Below are 22,830 nucleotides of genomic sequence, written 5' to 3'. Positions count from 1 at the left end.
CATGAAAGATACGAATTTTGGGCCCCCTGTCAGTGATTGGGCCCTTAGAATCTGTAACACCCCCCCCAGCAGCACCCATGCTTGGCAGAAGTCTGCACTCTCTGAGTGCATATCTAGTTTTCAGTCATGTTTTTTTTTTTTTTTTTTTTTTTACTAATAGGCATAGTTTACACCCCAGTGTCCTTCTTGATCGTTAGGGCTACACCTCTGTTAGTCTGCTCTACTATTTAATTATTTTTATTTTTATTTTTTATACCGGTAGGCTAATTCTGCCAAGCCGTCCTCAAATAGTGCCCCAAGGATATGCCCAAGGCTACTGTTGTAAAATTGTTGATTCTTGATATTCGAAATATAGGCTACAGCTTTGTCTACACAATAACGCATTTATACATTTGCAATGACATTGCATTTTTCCGGAAGAAATATTTAAATCCCCAAACAATACTCCTCGACATTTACGCATGCAATTATCATCACAGAGTAGCCTAGTGGCGGGTCCACCAGACTGTTTTAGATCAATTTCATTATTCGTCTGACCGCGCTTTGCTGGGCTATGATCCCCAACACAACTTCCAAGTCGCCAACTCACGCCTACCACAAAGCCCATTGGCTGTGCCGAATAAAATATTTGCATATGTTGTTAGGAGTCCGATGCGATTGGACATTGCACAGTTCAATCTCGGAGCGCTGCCCGCAAATGCAGGACATGGTGTACAGCTGCTGCTGCGAAAGTAATAGGTAATGTGCAACAGACTCGGGGTAGTCGGTCTGTATCAACCGAGAGAGGCACTTGGAGAGCGAATGACTTTCTGCGGACCGGCCGTAGAAGATATAGGTTCTAAACTCAGCCTATTCATATTAACGAAATGCGCCTTAGTTGGAAACGATGGACTGTGTGCACCATTAGTATTCTGTTGATATTTTACAAGACGAAAGACATCGCAAGAAGTGGGGAACATCAGGAAGCCCAACTCATAAGGTAGGCTACCACACGTTCTCCTTGCTATTGACACCGCTAATAGAATAGCCCCATCACAGAGGGTATTATAGCTGGTGTATCCCCTCTGCCGTTGGGATATGCCTTCTTGTTGCTTGAATATGTTGATGTGGGTTGTTGTTTTTACGTTAGTTTTGTCTTCATGGTGAAGAAGTTCCTTTCTGGATAGTACCAGCTCGCAGTGTCCTACCATTGCAATTGGTCCTGCCCATGGCAATTGTGTCGGGATGGATGGCTATTCTCCTTTGTTTGGCCTGGCTCATTTTGCCACGGGGAAATGTGTGTCTTAAAAACCTATCCTATTTCGTGTGTGTTGGGCAATTGTCCAACAATTATCTTGCACAGTAAGCTATGTATATTTTAAATATTATGATCACATTTACAGCTTGGGCCTATTTTATTTGGCACAGTTGTAGGACCATAATAGAAAGATTAGTTTGCTCCAGATTTTAGGTCTTTTTTTCTTGGGGCAATTTTACTATATAGGCCTACCCACCGCAATTCTACAATAAAATGCAATATTAGGTCACTGAGGTTGTAGTGGTCTTTTACAACGAACGAGTGTGTGAGAGACATACAGTGAGAGGGGGAGGTAGATGACTGGACTGAGGAGGAGAAAGTCCATTTGATAGCCTATTGTTGCATTTCATTTACTAGGCCAGTTCTAGCTGCCCTGATGAACCCACAGCCTTGTGAAGAATACGTGAAGGTTCACATTTATAGGCCTACAGCTCAAACATGCACTAGATTTATGTTGGCCTGAAATGCTGTGCTTGAGTGCTGCACACTTTTGAGGTCTGTATTAGCTTGAATACAGCATGACTGCAAACACTTCCTGTGATGTGCTTGCGACTAAAATTGTAGACTGACAGTTTTGTCTGCATTCTAGTCTTGTGTGTGTGTGTGTGTGTGTGTGTGTGTGTGTGTGTGTGTGTGTGTGTGTGTGTGTGTGTGTGTGTGAGAGAGTGTGTGTGTGTGTGTGTGTGTGTGTGTGTGTGTGTGTGTGTGTGTGTGAGAGAGAGAGAGAGAGAGAGAGAATATGTCTGACAGAGACAGAAAGGAGTGAGAGACGAGAAAGACGTAGATTGTGGCCTGAAGCTGCAGACAGCAGGCAACTGTTATGTGGTTTCCCTCACACTTGTCTAGAAAAAGTAGCGTTCATAAAAACCACAATTACAGAACAGAGAGCAGATTTTCTTTACAGCTGTCAAAAGTCCTCTGTACTTACTGCTTCCTTACTGTGTGTTTCACAGTGGAGTTGAATGTGAAAGGTTAATTTCAGAGAGCAAAGTTTAGGGGTCTGTCCATTATGCCAGCGTCCCTCAAGACCACTTGGCATTATCACAATCCTCATGAAATATCTTATTTCACCAACTATGCTTATCACTAAATGCAAGATCATCTCAGGGACAATGGGGGACAAGCTTCTTTCAAATAACTCTGCCAACAGGGGGAAAAAACGGGGTGTCAATATACCAGCGTGCATGAATCCAGATAGAGTATTGTAGATTTAAAGCGATGGTTCGGAGTAGAATCACCCTAATGCCATTTGAACCGTGACACCCATCCACCTTTACACCCGAAGTGTTTTCTGCCGCAGCCTTACATCAACAGAGTTGCCGTGTTATTCGATGTTTATTCCGGTTAGCTTGACTCAAGCGCATATGGATACTGGGCACCGTCTCCAAACTTTCCCCACAAAAATAACATGTCATGACACCAAACTTCTGCAGTAGCACAAATATGGTCTGTACTCACGAAACGAAGCATTTGGAAGTTTGGAAATAGTCCAGGAGTTTATTATTATCAACACAAGCCGAATAGCTTCTCTGCTGCTAAAGCTGCGCCAACGTTACTTCCGTCATCTAAGACAAGCATGTAAGAGTCCTCAACGAAGCTCATAATATGCACAATGAAAAGTGAATTCAGCATCAGTATTGATAACGAAAATCCTTGTCTAATTGATAGTAGGTAAGATTTGAAATATCTTTTAAGTATTGCCTTGAAAATATAAGCCTTAATCACAATTCAGTGAAAACTTTTTTAACACTCTCGTCTGGAAGTTTGTTGAAGACTTTTACGGGCTTGTCTCATATGACGGAAGTAACGTTGGCACAGCTTTAGCAGCAGAGAAGCTATTCAGCTTGTGTTGATAATACTAAACTCCTGGACTATTTCCAAACTTCCAAATGCTTCGTTTCGTGAGTACAGACCATATTTGTGCTACTGCAGAAGTTTGGTGTAATGACATGTTATTTTTGTGGGGAAAGTTTGGAGACGGTGCCCAGTATCCATATGCGCTTGAGTCAAGCTAACCGGAATAAACATCGAATAACACGGCAACTCTGTTGATGTAAGGCTGCGGCAGAAAACACTTCGGGTGTAAAGGTGGATGGGTGTCACGGTTCAAATGGCATTAGGGTGATTCTACTCCGAACCATCCCTTTAATTACTCTGACAGTGGGGTCAAAAGGTAGCAAAAAAATCTTCAGGTGGCCAGTGGAAGTTCAACTTTACACCTCTTTAATATTTACACAATATTAGGGCTGTCCTAAACGATTATTTTTCTCCCAATTAAGCTTTCAACTGTTTTTTTTCCCCCGAATAGTCGATTAGTCAAACGATTAATTTTTCAAGTACTCTTGCACTTTAATCTTCAAGGAAATTGGGGGAAAATGAAAGAAACCGTTAAAATTAGGTCCCTGAGCTCACAATGAGCTTTAAATCATGATAGTAGCTTATTTACTCCAAGATACAATGTCGAAATCATACGTGCTGGGAAATTTTAGGTTTCAATAAAGCAATAAAGCATTAGTAAAGTAAGTAAAAAAGCATTGAATTAAATGAAACGATTAGTCGAAAATTCTTGTCGCCTAATTTTTATAGTCGATTAGTCACGATTAGTCGTTTAATCGTCCCAGCCCTACACAATATTAAGCAGAATGAACTCTGAAAAGGTTACATTGACCAAAGAGTGAAATTTACTCTAATTTTGAGTGGGATCAAATGTAATCTGAAACCGATTGATCTCAAAGAGTTATATTAACCCTTGTATTGTTACTGTGAAGGCTCCCTCAAGAAGAGTAGAGAATGGCATCGCGTGCCAAGACAAGACCAAGATCTTGTTTTTGTGAGGTCATACTCAGCAGAGCTTCCTGTGGTGAACACTGGTGACGCTTTTCTTCAACAGAAAAAAAACTCATGTCTATCTCAAGTCAGATCAAAGATTTGGGTTTCCTGAGTTCCCCTCACAGTATAGGCTTAGGCCTATTTCAACATCTGTGTTAACCCTGTTACATGGATTTTTGACAATAAAGTACACTTGAACGAGTGTACACCAGGTACACCAGGGAACGAAAGGGGTAGGAGCAATGCAGTATTTGGTGTCTGTGACCAACGCAGGGCTGATAGTAATCAGACTCAGTGCCTGATTTCAGGCTTTGCAGAGTTTGTTAGCAAGAATAAAAAACACTACACTGACTATTTAGTGGCTAGTTAGGTTATTCTTTTTTTTCAAAGGTTCAGGCTCAGGTTTTCCCCCTGCTATCAGGCCTGCCAATGGTGTTCAATGGCTGATGTCTGGACCCCAGGGAGAGGAGGGGGGGGAGAGAGTTCTTAAATACCTCTGTAATGGTAGAATCACTGCCTTAGTGACTTTTGTGCCAATGCTAGTTTGAGGATGTGGTTTTTCTCATCGTACACAGACAGTCAGAGACAGGCGAATGCTGTCTGTTTGTCACCAGATGATGTCGCAGCACCTGATCTGTGGTTAAGAGTTCATAAACAGTCACAGACAGTAGACGGACTGAAAACAATGGGGGGAAGTTTGGTGGCGTTTGACTATAGTAGTTTTCTGATGTTTGGTTTCACCCGAAGAAGTTGAGCGAGCGTGCTCCGACTTGTTAGTCCAGGAATGGTGACGGGAAGGATTGGCAAATGGTTTCTCTGTGGGGTTTTTTTTGTATGTGCTTTTTGGCTTTATTGTAGTGTAGATAGGACAGTGAAGATCATGACGGGAAGAGACTGGGGCAGTATTCCCCACTTATCAGAAGCAAACCAGGTTAAGATAACCTGGAGGATGTGGTAAATCAGCTAATATAGGGTGCTGGAGTCCTCACTGTCTTCACTGCATGTCACCTGTAGGTTATCTTTTAGCAGGATTACCACTTCCTGTGGTTTCATCCATTTCAGCCTGATGACTCGTATATGTCCTTTAACCGTTGGTGCCTGGAGACACATACTGTATATGCTGTATTCAGGCTCTTGAGATTTTAGCTTTTTTAATAAAAATGTGGGTATGTTACAGCTGAATGAAAACATTCTAATGTAAGATGAGGGTTTAAACGCAACTTATTTTACATTTTCATGTGCATCAGAGGGTAAGATATTTAGGTTTTTATAGGCTGAGGGCAACTTTCCCAACAAGGGTTTAGGCATTCAGCAGCAGGCGTTTTTTTTGCAGATGCTTTAGGCATCAATGGGTTAACTTAGCTAGGTTTACCACTTATACCACTTACCAATGTTCTTGGAATACCTCCTGGGAGCGAGAGACCTAGGGACAGGACCCAAGTCAGACTTGATCCTGGGCCCCCATGGGCATGCAAGCTCATTCATGATAGGGTGCATGAGTGCGATGCCAGCACGCTACCCCCATGGTTTCACTTTTAAGCAGCACGGTATTCCCCACATGTTGTCAACAGGTTATGAGAGGTGCTTTTATTTGTACTCTACTACTTCTCTTTTTCTCTTGTTGGAAATGTCACAGCACTGGGATGTGTGTGTCATTCAAAATCACAAGCGCCATAGGCTGCACAGCAAGGCACGCACGCACACACACACACACACACACACACACACACATACACATACACATGTGACAAGGGCTTTGGTTACACTGAGAGCTAGGAGATCAGTATCACAGCAATCCCTTTTACCCCCTCCAACACACCCACCCACACACACACACACATAAGTGTGTGCGTGCACACATACACACACACACACACACACACACACACACACACACACACATGCACACAAGCACACACCCTGCACTCAGCCCAACCCATCAACCCACTCTTCTTTTTTTTCTATTATTCCTCTCTTTCCTCTTTTTCACTCATTTTTTTCTTCCTCTTCTCCCCCCTCCAGAGATGGTGAGCTAATAGCCTCCAGACTGATGGTCAACGGCTCGGAGAGGAGAGGAGGTGGCGGGAGCAGGATGGTGCCCGACGTCCCGCAGCCCTCCGCGGACGGCTGGAGGGTGAACTCCACGCTGGTGCTCATGATAAGGTGAGCATGGGGCCGAGGGATAGAGAGAGGGAGAGAGGGAGGGAGAGAGGGAGGGAGGGGGTGACGGAGGGATAGAGAGAGGGGGTGACGGAGGGAGGGAAGGATAGAGAGAGGGATAGAGAGAGGGAGAGAGGGAGGGAGAGAGGGAGGGAGGGGGTGACGGAGGGATAGAGAGAGGGGGTGACGGAGGGAGGGAAGGAGGGGCTGCTGCCACTGCATGGGGGCGACGGAAAGAGAGAGGGGAAGAAGAAGGGGACGCTGAATGGTGGTGACTGAGGGAGAGGGAGAAATGGAGAATGGTGGGGGGGGGGTTCTGCAACGACGTGGGGATGTGTCGGCGACAGGCAGCACACGCCGGTTTATTTTTGAACACGCGTGCTAGACTCGCAGATGTCACCTGATACAGTTTTCGGGGCCGCCGTGGAATGGAGGAGTGGAGTAGAGGAACGGAGGAGTGGAGGGAGGAGAGAGAGGCATGGAGTAGAGAAATGAAGGAGTGGAGGAGTGGAGGAGTGGAGGAATGGAGTAGAGAAATGAAGGAGTGGAGGAGTGGAGGAACAGCCACAGTGAAGGAGAAGAGAGGGCAGAGAAGGAGTGGAGGAAGGAGGAAAGTGGAGGAGGAGTGGAGTGAGGAGAGGAATGGAGGAGTGGAGGGAGGAGAGGAATGGATGAGGGGAGGAGTGGAGGGAGGAGAGGCATGGAGGAGTGGAGGGAGGAGAGGAATGTAGGAGTGGAGGGAGGAGAGGAATGGAGGAGTGGAGTGAGGCGAGGAATGGATGAGGGGAGGAATGGAGGAGGGGAGGAATGGAGGAATGGATGAGGGGAGGAATGGAGGAGGGGAGGAATGGAGGAGTGGAGGGAGGAGAGGAGGAATGGAGGAGTGGAGGGAGGAGAGGAATGGATGAGTGGTGAGAGGAGAGGAGTGGAGTCACAGCAGCAGTGGAGGAGAAGGGAAGGGAAGGGAAGGAGAGGGTTGGTGGTGGGTGAGTGGAAAGTGAGATAGAGAGGAGGGCAGAGAGATGTAGTGAAAGAGAAGATGAGAGGGTGAAAAAAGAGAGGGGGGGAGGTGTAGAATAAAGTGTGAGAGAACGAGAGATAGATGAGGGGTGGAAATGGGAGAGATGAAGAGAGAGGGATGGATGAGTAGAGAGCGAGAGGAAAAGAGAGAGAGAGCGAGAGAGAGAGAGGAGAAGCAGAAATCAAGGTCACTGGTCCTGCTTTAATTCTGCGTCTCTCCGGAAGGTCAGTAATGAAGCATGTTCTGGCCTCTGAGAGCAGACAGAGGAGCGGAAGGCAACAGGGGGCATAGAAAGATCTGGAACACGGAACACAGAAATGGTTAGTTAGAATATTCTAGAATGCCACTGAATCCTGTTCTCCCCCCTTGACCCAATTAAGTCAGATGTGAAGGGGAGACGAATGCATTTGGTGGGTGGCGGGTGTGTTATGACATCTGATCTCACAAAAAAAAAATGTTTTTGGTATTGCATTACCGTTGTATATTGAGCCTAACTAGGGGAATGGTGTATTTTCAGAGGTGTGTAGGCAAGCAATTGAAATTTATGTAAATTTTAAGTACAACTGAAATCCAATTAGTCTCTAAATTTATTATGGTTGCAGAACTGTCCTGGAGTGCTAAGAATAGCAGCTGGTCTTATTTCTGGCTGGTCTCAGTGGAACACACACACACACGCACACACACACATAGATATGCACGGATAGATACGCACGTACGCACGCACGCACGCACGCACGCACAGGCACACAAACACTCTTACACACACGGGACACACACACACAGACATATTCACTCACAAAGACACACACACACACACACACACAGACAGATACGTTCACAAAGACACACCCACACACAAACAGATATGCACGTGTAGACACAAAGATGCACACACACACACACACACACACACACACACAGATACCCACACACAGACACAAAGATACGCACATAGAGACACTCAGACATACACACACAGACTCTCTCTCTCTCTCTCTCTCTCTCTCTCACACACACACACACACCCCAATCAACCATGCAGATTGAAAAAGCTGCATATAATGGCGAAGAAGCTCCTGCTCTCTGTTGGGTACTGCTCTGGTCTATATGGCTGCAGTGATGATATAGTTTCACTGCTGGTGCTGCGCTGCGCTGTGCAGCTCTGCTCCCCTGAATTCTCTGATGCTGCATATTTCTGAAAAATGCTGCCCGTCGAAATTCAATCAAGATATGGAAATGAGATTTATAGTAGAACGGCTGCCTGTTCGCCGGGCCGTGCGAGCGCGCCCTGGGCTCTGGTCTGGACAGCGTTCCATTCTCTGACTTTGCCTCGAGAGTCAATCACAGTGTCTGCCTTCTCTGCCGAGCGACTCTTAACAAGGTTAGGAGCTTGGCAGGAGCTTGCCTTGTGACGCTGGTAGCTTGCTTGGCCGTAGGACTGGGAATTGCCAGCAACCTCACCATACAAATGAGCTTCACGATACAGGGGTCACGGTACGATACACATTGCGATACATGTGATGCAACATGCATTGCAAATTTTCTTACACAGGTATAGCAATAGAATGCCAGAATGCAGTGCAGCTGCAGTGCAATGCTGCCTTTGAAGTCATTAACAGTGTTATTTTATAACGAGAAATAGTCTAAATCTGCTGGTAATATGTTTCACTCCTAAAAAGAGGAAGCAGGTGGACTTAGTATTTCTACTGACACGGTGGGTAATGGAAAAAACCTATAGCGAATACGCATCAGGATACAGGGGGTCACGTTTTGACACGTGTATCGCAAGGAGGCCGCAAAACTGTATATTGTCTCGACGATATTTTGCAAACCCCAACTATCTCGCTTGCACTGGTACAATGTGTCAATGCAAACTTCAGGACAGGGCTTTGTGACTAGGGGTTTAATCCCGGGACCCGGGATCTCCGGGAAAATCTGATCAAAACAATTTCCGTTTCCCGGAAAGCCATGACGGGGAAACCGGGAAAAAAAAATTAAGTGCTTTGTCAGCAACATAAGCAAACAGTGCCATTCTAGCAGCGGTAACACTTCAGGCTCATTTACGCAGCAGCAGTACAGGCCCATTTCAGCAATGTTGAGGTGCGCGGTTGAAGTATTATTCATCCGCAACCGCTTCTCAGAATTTCTAATCCCCCGCCCTAATTGTTTTTTTCTCCAATTTCCAAAACCGAATCCGCCGCCATCACGCCTATTAGTTTTTAGTATTTAAGATGCCTGAGGCCAGTCATAGTCGATTCAAGCAGTGCGGTAGGCCTAATTTAACATCTTGCACCCATGTTTGAAAAAAATCTCTAACTTATAGCGATTCCCAACTTTTCCCACAACGTGAAAAGTTGAAACGTGTTGGATGCTTTAATGCAGCCTAAATTTTAACAGTTTAAAATACATCCAAGTCCAAGCAGCCACAATCGAAACTATTGGGCTATCTAGCTCAGTGTTTCTCAACCTTTTTATAGGCGAGGCACCTTTTCAATTCATGAAAAATGTCAAGGCACCCCAACAACCAACGCCGTAAACATGTGCATCGCATCCGATACCACACAAGCTTAGAAAAGTAACACAATTTGGAAATTGCACCTGACTGGGCGACCTATAGTTGTATTTACTTTATTGGGTGTAAATGGCAGATGAAAGATTCCACTGACTAGCATTAACTTATCAATTTAGACAAATATGTATTACTAGTAGTATATATGTTTTTAATTACATAATCCGCGGCACCCCTGAAAGGGGCCCGCGGCAACCCCAGGGTGGCCCGGCACCCACTGTTGAGAAAAACACTGATCTAGCTTACAAGTTTGGATGGTATCCAATAAGACGACTCATTGCGAAGAGTGCGAGAATACGTCGCGCTGTGTGTGTAGCGAGAGAGGGTGAGAGAGGGAGCGGAAAGTTAACGTGTTCCAATTTTGCCTCCTCCCCAAAGCAGCACAATCGAAACTATTGGTATCTAGCTTGCAAGTTTGGCTGGTCTATCCAACAAGATGAGTCAAGTGACATATGTCTTGCGAAGAGTGCAAGCGTCGCTTTGTGTGTGAGCGAGAAACTAGAGAGAGAACGAGAGAGAGGCGCTTCCCAAAATCGCTCTGCAGAAAGGGCAAGGCAATGTCGCCAAATATTAGACAAAATGCAGCTTTTTTAGTTAAGTAGACATCAGGAAAGTATTTTGTTTAGTTGCAAAAAGCCGAGTGATTGGTTCATATTGCTCTGAAAGACACTGAAGTCTATGCCTATATTTTAATGGGTTTATTATGCGCGCGAGGTCACCTAACTGTAGTGACGCCCGGTGCTATTACCAGAGGAAAACGATAGCACTTGGGCAAACGGTAAAGTCAGTTTAGCCATGCATACCTTCCTATGGTGAACCAGTTTTCTTGTTTGAAAAAACACTCTTCCTGGCGCTAAAGCAAACTGCCATTTCTGACTGACCCAGATGAAATCCCATGCACGGAACTCCACTATTGAGATGACATCGTATAGGCTATATTTCCACCGCCTTATCACAGTAGCCGACAGTGAAACATTGTTCTCATGAAGCTGGCGGTAGACGTGTATCTATGGTGAAGGACAATGTGCATGATTTGCGCACAACCTCAAACACAATTCCTTAATGGAAAATAGCCAACCCACTGTTGCATCAAACTTATAGGTGAAAGTCGTGAGCTCCACCAACAATCCACCGTCATTGATAAGCGCTGCTGCGCACAGGCTATCATCTTACACTTCATTATTATTGTGTTGGTGGATAGGAGAGCTTTATTTTAATTCCTTTCTCCCAATAATGATACAAACAGTAACAACTTGATACAAAATGCCAGTTTGGGAGGAACAGTTGAATTATAGCCTCTACATGACTAGATAAAAAAATTTGAAAAAAAAAAAAAAAAAAACCCGGGATTTCCCGGGATTCCCGGGAAATGGCCCGTCAGATCCCGGGATTTGATTCATGCCATTTTCGGGAAAAATATTAAACCCTAGAGGACACAGAGCTGGTCTGGGGACAGATTGGTCACAGGAATAAGTAGAATGTATGTGGTCCCTTGCATTTTTTAAAGAACATTTATTTTATTTATTGCACCTTTTCTCTATGCGGAAGGCTTGGCAGAGGCTTGCCTTGTGGCGTGAGCTTGCTTGTACTGATGCTTCGTTCCAGGACAAGAGTGGCATGATGCACCAGGGCAGTGCTTCTCAGTTATTCTGTGTTACCTTCCACGCCCCCCAAACTCTCAATATATGGCCCTCATGGAGATATTTCAAACATGCACAACAACTACAACAAAAAATATTAATGTCCTTTAGCCAAAGTTAATATTGCAGCAAACCATTTGTTCACTATTGTAGTAGTTGGATCCCACATGGTCAAATAAAGATGAGAGTTCACTTCAGCAAGGATTTTTTGCCCTCACTTTAAAAATAAATAAAATAATACTGAGATGGTTCTGGGGACAGAATGGGCACAGGTTCGAAATCCTTTCCCAGTTGCCAGAATGTGGGTCTCCTCCTGGATTAAAAATATAAGTATTTTTTTCTTTGAGCTTTATTTATCAAGGAAGGTCCCATTGAGAAATCACGTCTCATTCTCCAGGGAGTTCTGGTCGAGATGGCATACAAGCACAGTAAATAGCACAGACAAACAGAGGGGACATGTCAAGGCTCCTAACCCCACACACGTTGCACCAGGGGACTGTGCCCTGTGCCTGGGCCTAAAAATAGCTGCAAGTTGCTTTAGATAGAAGCCTCTGCTCCTGTAGGTGTTGTGTAATTGCTTTCACTGAATCAGACCATCGGTCACATTTTTAATCAGCTTTGGGTGTTTTATCAAGTTTTAATCAGCATTTGATAATGGGCTGGACCTGTATGTCAAGTAAACACATTATTTGCATGGTTGGAGGTACATGCATATTGATTATATCAAAGTAATAACAATGATAATAGCTTCATTGTCAACAGAAGCGGAGATGTGTCTTCTGTTCCATGAGTGGATTAAAAACGGTTCTAAAAACTAGTTCAGAGAAGGAGTGTTTCTATGGCTTAGAAAGCATGTTGTTCCTATAGTGTCTATATGAAATGCTCTGTTCACTTAGCTGAGAAGAATGTTCAAAAAGATAGACTTATAGTTATCTGTCGAGTGAGTAGCGTTTGGTGTAAACTAGAGTTAGAAGACTTTTTATAGATATCCTTTTTTGTTGTTGCGGCTCTGCACTCTCAAGACGTCTTTAAACAGAAAATACACTGAGTCAGACATACTGTACATTGTTTTTCTCTGGTGTGTGTGTGTGTGTGTGTCGTGTGTACTATATCCGCCTTTTGTCTTGAGTCTGTCATTAACGTGACTGGTCATGTTTACGATTGCGGATCTCTTCTTGTTTTTGACATCCTCAAATTTCCTGGACTCGGGCAGATGTTTGCCTGAGTGCTGTTTGAAGTTTCTTTGCATGGGGAGATTTAATATGCAGAGCCAGAGGAACTCCCGAGCACTCTCATTTATGAAACGTTAAACAACCTTCATTGTGTTGTATCTTTCCTAAAGAAACTCTGACGTGTTTTGACAGTCATGCCTTCTTCAGGGAGTCAAACAGTTCTTTCAGCAACACACACAGTAAGATATGCAGTGTTAATACAGCACTTATAGAGTCTATTTAACATCTTTTAAAGGGCGTTTGGTCCAAGAGTACAGTTGAATTAGCACTGCATTTTACTGTAAGGTTTGCTGTTAGAGCGATTAAACTCGCTGAAGAAGACATGGCTGCCAAGACGTGTCAGATTTTCAAAATAAAGGTTAATACGACCCAGCCAGAACAATAAAGGCTTTTAAACAGCTTTGCAAATGAGTGCCATGGAGTTCTCCTTGTTTTGCATAAGAAATGTGAAGACGCTTTGAATCAGTCTACTGTGCACGGCACACTCTCAAGTTCCTCCTGCTGACCCCGTGTACCCCCGTGTTTCCTGATTTAGCGTAGACTGTGTTTTGCTCTTCCAAATGTAGTCTGGGTGGATGTGTTTAAATGCCAGAGTCGTCAAAGAACTCTTCTATGCACATGCTATGCTGCCTTGTCTTCTCCTTCCTCTCGCCACATATTTTGTGTGTGTGTGTGTGTGTGTGTGTGTGTGTGTGTGTGTGTGTGTGTGTGTGTGTGTGTGTGTGTGTGTGTGTGTGTGTGTGTGTGTGTGTGTGTGTGTGCATGACTAAGAGGCATCATGTTCGTGTGTGTGTGAATGACTCTCTGTGTGTGTGTTTGTGTGTGTGTGTGTGTGTGTGTGTGTGGGGGGGGGGGGTGCATATGTGCACATGATTAAGGGGTATGTGTGTGTGTGGGCAAGCGTTGACTGACACTGACGGTATCCCAGGAGAGAAATCGACAGATTGCTTTGTGTCATATGCACCAGCACCACAGACACACAGCCTGCACTAACAGACTTTCATGTGACACCCGTGACAGTTTCTTGCAACCTGCAACTGTTGCGTCACTTATCACATTAAAGAAACATAAGGAAATGCCATGACATGTTGTTGATCTGTTTAGTCTTTTGTTTGTTTGTTTGTTTGTTTTTTTATTGTTGGGAAGCTTTTTTGTCATACGTATTATTGAATGCCTAGTATTGTTTTATTTATTACAGTGGGATATTCTTGGGTCTTGAGGAATGAATGCATGAAAAATGAATGATCTGTTGTGCCTTTGGTGTTGATGTTTATTTTTGTTGATGTTTGTTGTTTGTTATTCCTTTTCTTTTTTATAATTGACAGAAGAGGATGAGCACTAATGTAATGTGTGTCATTCGGTCTGATTCAGAAGGTCTAGCATGACAGAACTTCTCTTGGAAAAATAGCTCACGAGTCTTTGAAATCAAGATTGTGCTTTTCTTGTCAGAACTGTGATGGTCTTTTAACGGTTGACTTGTATTGATGTGCTGTCCAAAACAGTGAAAACTACTGCTGTCCAAAACGAGAAAAAAACATAGTGGGGTGTTTTTGTGAGTGCACACACCTCCCCTCCCCTCCCCTCCACTCCACCTCCACATCCACCACCACCTCTATCCACTGAACCCACTAGCAGACTTCTGCTGCTGAAGTAGAAAGATGTTTTCGATTTTTGTGCACCTCTTTTCACCGCTACCCCCAAACCACTGTAACCTAGATTGGATGCAGCAAAAAAGATGACTATGGTACGCATACACCACCAGCACCACCACCACACATCACGTGTGCCTCATCTACAACCATGTACAACCCACCATCACCTCAACTTTTTTACATGTATGCACAAAACAGGAAGGACATCTTTGCGCTATGATGTCCCCAAAAAAGATGGCTACTGCGTTCTGTACACACACGCACACGCACACGCACACACACACACACCTTCACATGACCTACACCTCAAACCAACAACCACCTAGGGCTGCACAATTATGAAAAAATCATTATCAAGATTATTTGGGTCAAAATCGGAATCACGATTATTAATTACGATTATTCATTTTTTGCTGAATTTTATTTAAAATGATAAAAAAATGAAATATATCCAAGAATGAATTGTATATGGGACAAATAAAATAAAACCGAATTGTAATAACTATGTAAAAGGCAATAGCATGAAACTTAGGTGGACAGATTTCTGGCCAGAAACACCAGCCTGTCAATATATTCTGGCTTCAAGGATGCTTGAAGGCAGGTCACTATTGCCACGATTAAATTATGATTATTATCACAATGTCGATATCACTATTACATCACGATTTTCGATTATTTTCGATTAATTGTGCAGCCCAACAACCACCTACCCAACCCAGAACGCACCACCATCTCTCCATTTTGTGTTTTTTTTCCTGGTTGTGCTCCAAAAAACATGGCTACGCAGGCACACACACATACGTACACATACACACGTACACAAGCACATACGTACATACACACACACATGCATATACACACACACATACACACTTTTTCTACCATCACCTGCACCTCACCTCAAACCGCCTACCCAACCCAACATCTCCTCAATTCTTTTTTTCTCTCTTCTTGTATACAAAACAGGAAGGACATCTTGCGCTTTCTGGACGCGGAGCGCGACGTTTCCGTGGTGAAGAGCAGTTTTAAGCCGGGCGACCTCATCCACTATGTGCTGGACCGGCGCCGGACGCTGAACGTCTCGCGCACGCTGCACAGGCTGCTGCCGGAGGTCTCGCCGCTCAAGAACCGGCGCTTCAGGACCTGCGCGGTGGTGGGCAACTCGGGGGTGCTGCTCGGCAGCGGATGTGGACCCGAAATAGACAGCCACGACTTTGTGATAAGGTATAACAAATGCATGAATTTTTCTCTCACGTTTTTTTTTCTCTCTCTCTCTCTCTCTCTCTCTCTCTCTCTCTCTCTCAAACTCTCAGCCTCTTTTTTGTGTTAAGGTTGGATGCTTTTTTTCTCTCATGCTCTCTCTCTCTCTCTCTCTCTCTCTCTCTCTCTCTCTCTCTCTCTCTCTCTCTCTCAAGCTCTTATCTTTTTTCTTCCTGTTTGTGTTTCTTGTGAGCCTTTGGTGTGTGTGTGTGTGTGTGCGCGCACGTGCGCGCGCGTGTGTGTGTGTGTGTGTGCGTTTCAGACATAAATGGAAGTTCTGCTCTCTACCTCAGCTTGTCGCATCACTAGCAGTATCTTTTTGCAGAACAGTCATGTTCCTTCAGTACCCTCTAAGGTACTTTTACAATATGCTCAGACTGGCATCATGAAAAGACATGAAAATGTTATTTTCAAACCAGTGCATTCCGTGTGTTGGTGCAACACATTGTCTTGTTAAGTCGTGGTCAACACCACAGCAAAGCAGTTTGGTCACGTGACCAGGCCTGTGCCAGGCAAGTAGTTTTCCCACGGTTGTGCCGAACCTCACAGGATGTCATAGATCATACACGCGATTCAAATTGGCATTGTATTTATACACATTCGTCATGATGCCATGTTGATGTGTCGATCTTTTGGGTGCAAAAACCTCCAGGACAGGTACAGAACAACTTTTTCCAGAGAAAAGGGTATCAAAAATATCCTTTATGATGCCACATTGTGCCTCAATGGTGCTGCAAAAAGGCACTGATGGTGCAACAACGTGAGTTGCAGAGTACTTTTGCCTCTGCGTGTGTGTGTGCATGCCTGGGAGAGAGAATGGTAGTTTGAGGATAACACAGGAAGAGAGGGAGAGAGCAGTAGAGAGAGAGCAAGACGCATAGAAACAGACGGTTTGTGGCTGACAAGAGAGAGAGAGAGAGAGAGAGAGGGAGAGAGAGAGAGAGAAAACGAGTGTCTTGAATGTGTGAGAAAATGGTGTATCCATCTGTCTGTGAGAGGGCAAGCACTTACAACCCTGCACTCATCTTCACACTGAAAGTCATGTCTTGCCAAAACACTTATTTGCTTATCTTGGCCACAGCTTTTAGGTTTGTTTGCCAGCTGCATGTCCACTTTAGACAATCTCAGTCCTCCGCTTCTCTTGGAGGGTAAAATAGGAAAAAGAAGGCCCCTCTGTACCCTGGACACCTGCTACCGTGTCACTGGTTTTCATTCCCTTTTTTTGTGTCGGACAAAGACAAGCCTAGCTCCAGCTCATTCAACAAAGACAAGCCTAGCTCCAGCTCATTCATGGTGGACTGCGCACCGAGCAGGGGCAGAGCTGTAAGGGGCACGAGCGGGGCATTTGCCCCTGGGCCCAGGGCCCTGCTGTATTGGTGTTGGGGGACCTAGTATGACCTTGGCAGGCCATCTGGGGGCCCTATCAGTGTTTTGCCCTGGGGCCCTGTGTGCAGTTGTTCAGCCACTGACAGCGAGTCTTAAATAGGCTGCCCAAATCCTCTTTTGAACCCCCTTTAGACTTCAGACTACTATTGTACACCCGGCTTCCCCTGACCAGCCTTTCACCTGGTTCCTTTTTTTCTGTGTCTCTTGTGTGTGTGTGTGTGTGTGTGTGTGTGTGTGTGTGTGTGTGTGTGTGTGTGTGTGTGTGTGTGTGTGTGTGTGTGTGTGTGTGTGTGTGTGTGTGTGTGTTTGCGTGCGTGCGTGCGTGCGTGCGTGTGTGTGTGTGTGTGTGAGACAGACTATGTGTGACCCAGAACAACATCCTGAGCTGAATTTGGGGCTAGAATGAAAGCGTTTGCAAAGCCCAGTGCAGATGTGTAAGACTTGAGATATTGTTCAGGGTTTTGCAAGATTTCAGTTTGATTTGTCCTGATTATCTTACGATCTGACTGTAGGAGTAAAACCCTACCCATCTGTCTCAAACAAAACATGTTCTGTTTCCGCCGTTAATCAGACAATCTTTTTTTTACAAGTGGGGACTTCTGATGTTCATTTCTAACACAATTACGTTCTATTGAAGCTTTATTGGCAAAGTGCCCGGCTATACCTGTGCATAATGTTTCTGAATTACTGTAGCCAAGAGCTATGAGAAAAGGTCTATCTTGGATATCCCTGAGTTTAACGTGCATGCAGGGAGGCATTTAAACTGGTTTTAAAGGTTAACATCCTCTCAAAACCTCTTGCATGTCTGAGCATTTACGGCAAGTCAGACAAATCAGACTAGACTACCTCTCCTCTTCCCAGAGTGCTGTAAAGGCATGATGTAAGTGCACCGTAATCGTATAACAATTGTTATTTCCCAATCGAGTTAGCCCAAGGCAAAGAGGTAGAAATCCAGGACAAGGAGGCAAGGTATTTTTCCTCAAAACGTCAATTTTCTCGGCCAGCTACAAAAGCTGACAAAACACCTCGCAAAAAAGCAAGATGAAATCAATGGTTGGTGATCTTGCCTTCTCTTTTACAAGTGTAAACTGTAATCTCATTTAAAGCAGTTTCCAGCTGTGCGTCTTAGAGAGAGGTCTAGATTTAACAATGCTCGGGGTCAATTTCACAAACTGACCTTTCCCCTTATTACGTTCTAGACTGATTTACTCATCCCACTAAAGTGCTTTTACCACCTGCTGGTTCTAGCCGAAAGGATGTCCTCTCTTTTTTGTGTGAATGTAAACATATTGTAATATATGCGGTTGTTTTTTTCGTTGCCAGCTGTTTTTGCCGTTAAAATAGGGCTGGACGAGAGCTCTGCAATCTCAGCAGAAAATGGAGCGGTAGTTTTGAAGTGGTGGGGGGGCGTGTATAACTGTAGTTTTGAAATGGTTCTATATATATATAGAGAGAGAGCGAGAGCGAGAGAGAGAATACAAGTCCGTCTCAGATGGTGGGCATTACTTTGGGCTCAGGTGCTTCCCCAGGCCATCAGCAAAGACCCTCCGCGTCCATTTGTTGTCCCGCTCTGCACGATTGGCCCTCACCTGCATACAGACAGAAATATAAATTGATTTTTTTTCAAACTTCTGTGAAAGAAGCTGGTTTGATGGATTGCACCTAGCCGCGGGTTGTGGCGGAAAAACAAATTAACTCACAGAGAACACCAACACGGAGGGGCCTTGAGAATTTATTACCGTTCCGGCCCGCATAAGTTTAATACTCTTCTCCCGCCATCGGGATCCAAATTGCATTTCTTCTGTCAGTATTTGCTGATAACCATCTCGGGTGGCAAGTGAGGTTGCAATGTGAAGAATTATTTTCTTTTTTTCTCTCTCTCTCTTCTCTCTCCCACCTGCCATCCACTTCTCAATCCTGATTCTGCGACTGCTGTTTGTCATATTTCATATGAGAGAGAGAGAGAGAGAGAGAGAGAGAGAGAGAGAGAGAGAGAGAGAGAGAGAGAGCGCATATTTCCTTGAATTGCCTCGCCTTGCGCTCTATTTTTAACCTCCTTCACGGCGTCGCTTTTCCACCTGCCTATAACTCCACTGTAAGATGGAGACTGGTGATTGTGTCCTCAGAGCCACCTGAGTCCCTCTGTGCTGCCTGAAGAGACCCAGCAGGGCTGCTAATTGTGCCGTTCGCGTGCGTGCTCGTTGGTTCGGTTCCCCACCGCCGGGTGACTAACTGATGTTAGAGCCTCTCTCTACGTCTCCCTCTCTGTCTCCGCCTGGCTGACTCCATGCTGTCGGCCTCTCCCCTCCGCTGCCACAAGCTACACTACTCTAAATGCGAAATGGGCCTGTTGCTGTGTGTGTGTGTGTGTGAGTGCTGATTTTGTATTTGTGTATTCTCTATAGCCTCCATGTTTCTCTATTTACTCTGCATAGTGTTGAACTCTAGTCTTAAAATATATTACACAGATTCAATAAATGATACTTTGGGGAACACTTTCAACGTATGCTGTACTTGTACTGGTGGCAATAAACAGACGTACAGCATATTTACTCTAGTCTTATTATCTTATTTATCTTATTATCTTATCTTATTTTGTACCAGGTTCCATTCTATTTTTTAATTCTATTCTTTACTTTGTACTCTATTCTACTCTACTTTACTGTATTCTGTTATTGTCTATTATACTCTATTGAACTTAATTATACGTATCATATTGTATTTGATTCTATTTTATTTTCTTCTCCCTCTCTGGCCAGTACATGTAACCGGGTGCCGCTGCTAGAGTTTGCCTACTCTATCTGTAGTCTATTCGAGATGTGCAGGGACTGTGTTGCAGGGATGTCTTTGTATTGTATTGTATTGAATTGTATTCTCTCTCTGCCCGCTAGGTGTAACTTGGCGCCGCTGGTGGAGTTTGCCGATGACGTGGGCCTGCGTTCCGACTTCACCACCATGAACCCGTCGGTGATCCAGCGCGCCTACGGGGGCCTGCTCAACGTCACCGACCGCGAGCGCTTCGTGGAGCGGCTGCGGGCGCTGAACGACAGCGTGTTGTGGATCCCCGCCTTCATGGTGAAGGGCGGCGAGAAGCACGTGGTCAACGTCAACGAGCTGATTTTGAAGAGGGAGCTCAGCGTGCGCACCGCGTACCCCTCCCTGCGACTCGTCCACGCCGTCAGGGGGTGAGCATTCAGAAGCGCCGTTTGGCTTCTCTCTCTTCCTTCTTTTGTTTCCTACAGTGAAGAGATGCAACAGCAAAGTGGTGGGAGAGAGAGGAGAGAGAAGGGTTGGGAAATGAGCCAGGCCAGACTGGAACCTACCCGGGTGGGTCCTCGTGTATATGGTTCGGGTGCTCTATGCATTGCGCCACATTAACTCTCATTCACCTTTGTTCTTTAAAGGTGCACTGCGCAGGACGGTAGCCTGAGTAGGTGTTGCAACGATGTTGCTCATTGAAATTGTGCTGCCTATTGCCAAAGTTGATCATTTCATGAATACCTACTAAATAACAAACTAATATTCACTAGATTCACTAGATTCACTAGTATGACCAAAGTTTAGTAAGTTTTGCAGCTAAAATGTCTATTTTTGGAAATTGAAAATGGTGGACAATGGAGAAGATATCTCTTTTCATGTATGAAAAGTGCAATTTTCCCAGTCATTTCATGCCTTTATTCAGACAGAAAATGGGAAGAGTGATGTATTGTTAGGAAATGGTGCAGGCACCCAGACTGAAACCTGAATCCCCATAGAAATGTACCATAAGCCGTACATGTGGTCAGGTGCATTAGCTTTTTAGATTTAGCGTTTTAAAAAAAAAGTGGTGTCTTGCTTTTATTAACAAGATACAAAAGATTGGGACAGCAAAGGAGAAATTGATGAGGTCGAATCCCCATGGGTGCTTTGCCTGTATATGTTCTCAGATGCACCTTGTGCCACAGCACTCCAATCATTCAGCTTCTTGGAAGTCAACGTTGTTATTTTGGTAACCGTGTACTCCTGTCTCTACTCCTTATTCTGTGCAGTTATCCACTGCGCTCGGCCACTCAGTCACTATCATGAAAAAATCTTACACTCTCCCTCTGCATGTTTTGATATTGTTCATCTTTTTCACGATCAAAATGACCTTTATCAAAATGAAATGACTATTTTTTTGCCACACCTCATCTGTGCTGTTTGGCGAGGAGCAACAGCACCATTCAGTTTCTTGTAGTGAATGTTTGTATTTCATACCCTCCTGTTATGAGCATGGTAAAAGTCACCTTTATCATTGAATCTGCCATACTAGCTGTGCTGTGTGGGAAACCCTCTCAACGCCCCGTCAGGAGGTTAGCAACACCCCCACCACCATTTTAGACTCTCCTCCAACACTTTCTGTTGGCATATGGTATCAGAAAGGGTTAGCGGAGAACTGAATCCTTTAAAGTCAAAGTCATCATAGAGCCTTTTAAAAGTCAATGTCACCACCACTATCAAAGATGTTAGAGTCTCCATAAGTCCTTTCATCATATTGAGTCCTCTAAAGGTAATGTCATCCCCATCAAAGATGATGTGTTCTCTCTCAACGTTTTCCCCCCATGTTTTACTTTGATTTAAAAGAAAAATCCATTCATAGAGTTCAGATCAGGAATCATAAGAGGCCTATAATGTATATGATATTTAGATTTACTTTACAGTCAGATACAGAAAAATCAAACAAAAGATACCAATAGAAGCAATCATATGAACTGTGTTTGAACACCCGCAACCTCCCCTCAGCCCAAGAAATAAACCAAAAACTATAAAATGGACTGAAAACTAACAAACCAGATCAACAAAACCAGGCAATACAGAGAGACACCATCAAGCGGAAAAGAGAGAAGTGGAGAAAGAAAATGTTCTTTGGTAAAAAAAATATTTGTTGAAGAAATGAGGTCAGGGATGAACTCAGCTGGCAATTGGATTACAAAGGGGCCTGTGGCGGCTGCCAGTTCAAGCAGTCAAAGCGACTAAGAAAAGTCAACATTTTTTGATACCACTGAGCCTTTCAAAGTTAATGATGTCACATCTTTCCTCAGTGTTTCCTCATATATAGAGCTTTCTCCACTCAATGTCACTACCATCCAGTTCCACCATCCTCAGTGCTCCCCCTCTCTGTGTTTTCTGATGTTATGAGGCATTGTACAATGAAGAGTCATTGGAATTAACAGTCGTGCATTATCTCTGAATTTTCTGATTCCATTCAGCTTCTTAACATCAATGTCAAACGCTATTACAGATCTGAGAGTCTCCTTCAACCCTTTGAGATATGATTGAGCTTTTTGAAGTAAAAGTCACCTTCATCGGTGCATCTGCAGTGCATGTTTATGCAGCTGTGATGTGTGAGGAAGTGAGTGGCCATGTTGTCAAGAGTGATACACAGACAAAAGGCAGCTGAAACTTCTCTTTCTGTATATTTTGCATTCTTTTTTCTAGCAAAATTACAGCTGGTCCGGCATTCACTTGTATCATTTGCAAGACACCAAATGTGTTATGGTTATGTATATCCAGTATAGATACGTAGCTGCCAGTGATCATTTTGATGTGATGCGCAACAGGGACACATACACAGACAGATCCCAGTTACTTGCATTCATAGATAACTGTGTAGTACAGGAAGGGTCTATACTGTGTCAACTATGGTCAAATGGTTAGGAAGTTGGGCTTGGCTCAGAAAGGTTCACAGATTCGATTTTTGCATCAGTGGGAACACAACAGATCCATAGCTTGAGCAAGGCATCTAACCCCACACTGCTCAAGGGG

At 44.3% G+C, this 22,830-nt stretch overlaps 1 protein-coding gene across 1 annotated transcript in view; it reads left to right on the top strand.

Annotated features, from left to right (window-relative positions):
* The first annotated feature begins 749 nt into the window (after positions 1-749).
* The window catches only part of st8sia4 (ST8 alpha-N-acetyl-neuraminide alpha-2,8-sialyltransferase 4), a 28,255-nt gene continuing 6,174 nt past the window's right edge, over positions 750-22,830 (top strand). Inside the window, exons 1-4 of the mRNA XM_063210083.1 lie at positions 750-979; positions 6,149-6,289; positions 15,367-15,624; positions 19,938-20,231. Coding sequence (XP_063066153.1) covers positions 867-979; positions 6,149-6,289; positions 15,367-15,624; positions 19,938-20,231 — 806 coding nt within the window. The 5' untranslated portion in view covers positions 750-866. The remainder of the gene's footprint in view (positions 980-6,148; positions 6,290-15,366; positions 15,625-19,937; positions 20,232-22,830) is intronic.

The sequence above is a fragment of the Engraulis encrasicolus genome, chromosome 11 (genome assembly GCF_034702125.1).
Source record: "Engraulis encrasicolus isolate BLACKSEA-1 chromosome 11, IST_EnEncr_1.0, whole genome shotgun sequence".
Taxonomy (NCBI): domain Eukaryota; kingdom Metazoa; phylum Chordata; class Actinopteri; order Clupeiformes; family Engraulidae; genus Engraulis; species Engraulis encrasicolus.
This window is presented reverse-complemented; position numbering and strand designations above follow the sequence as displayed.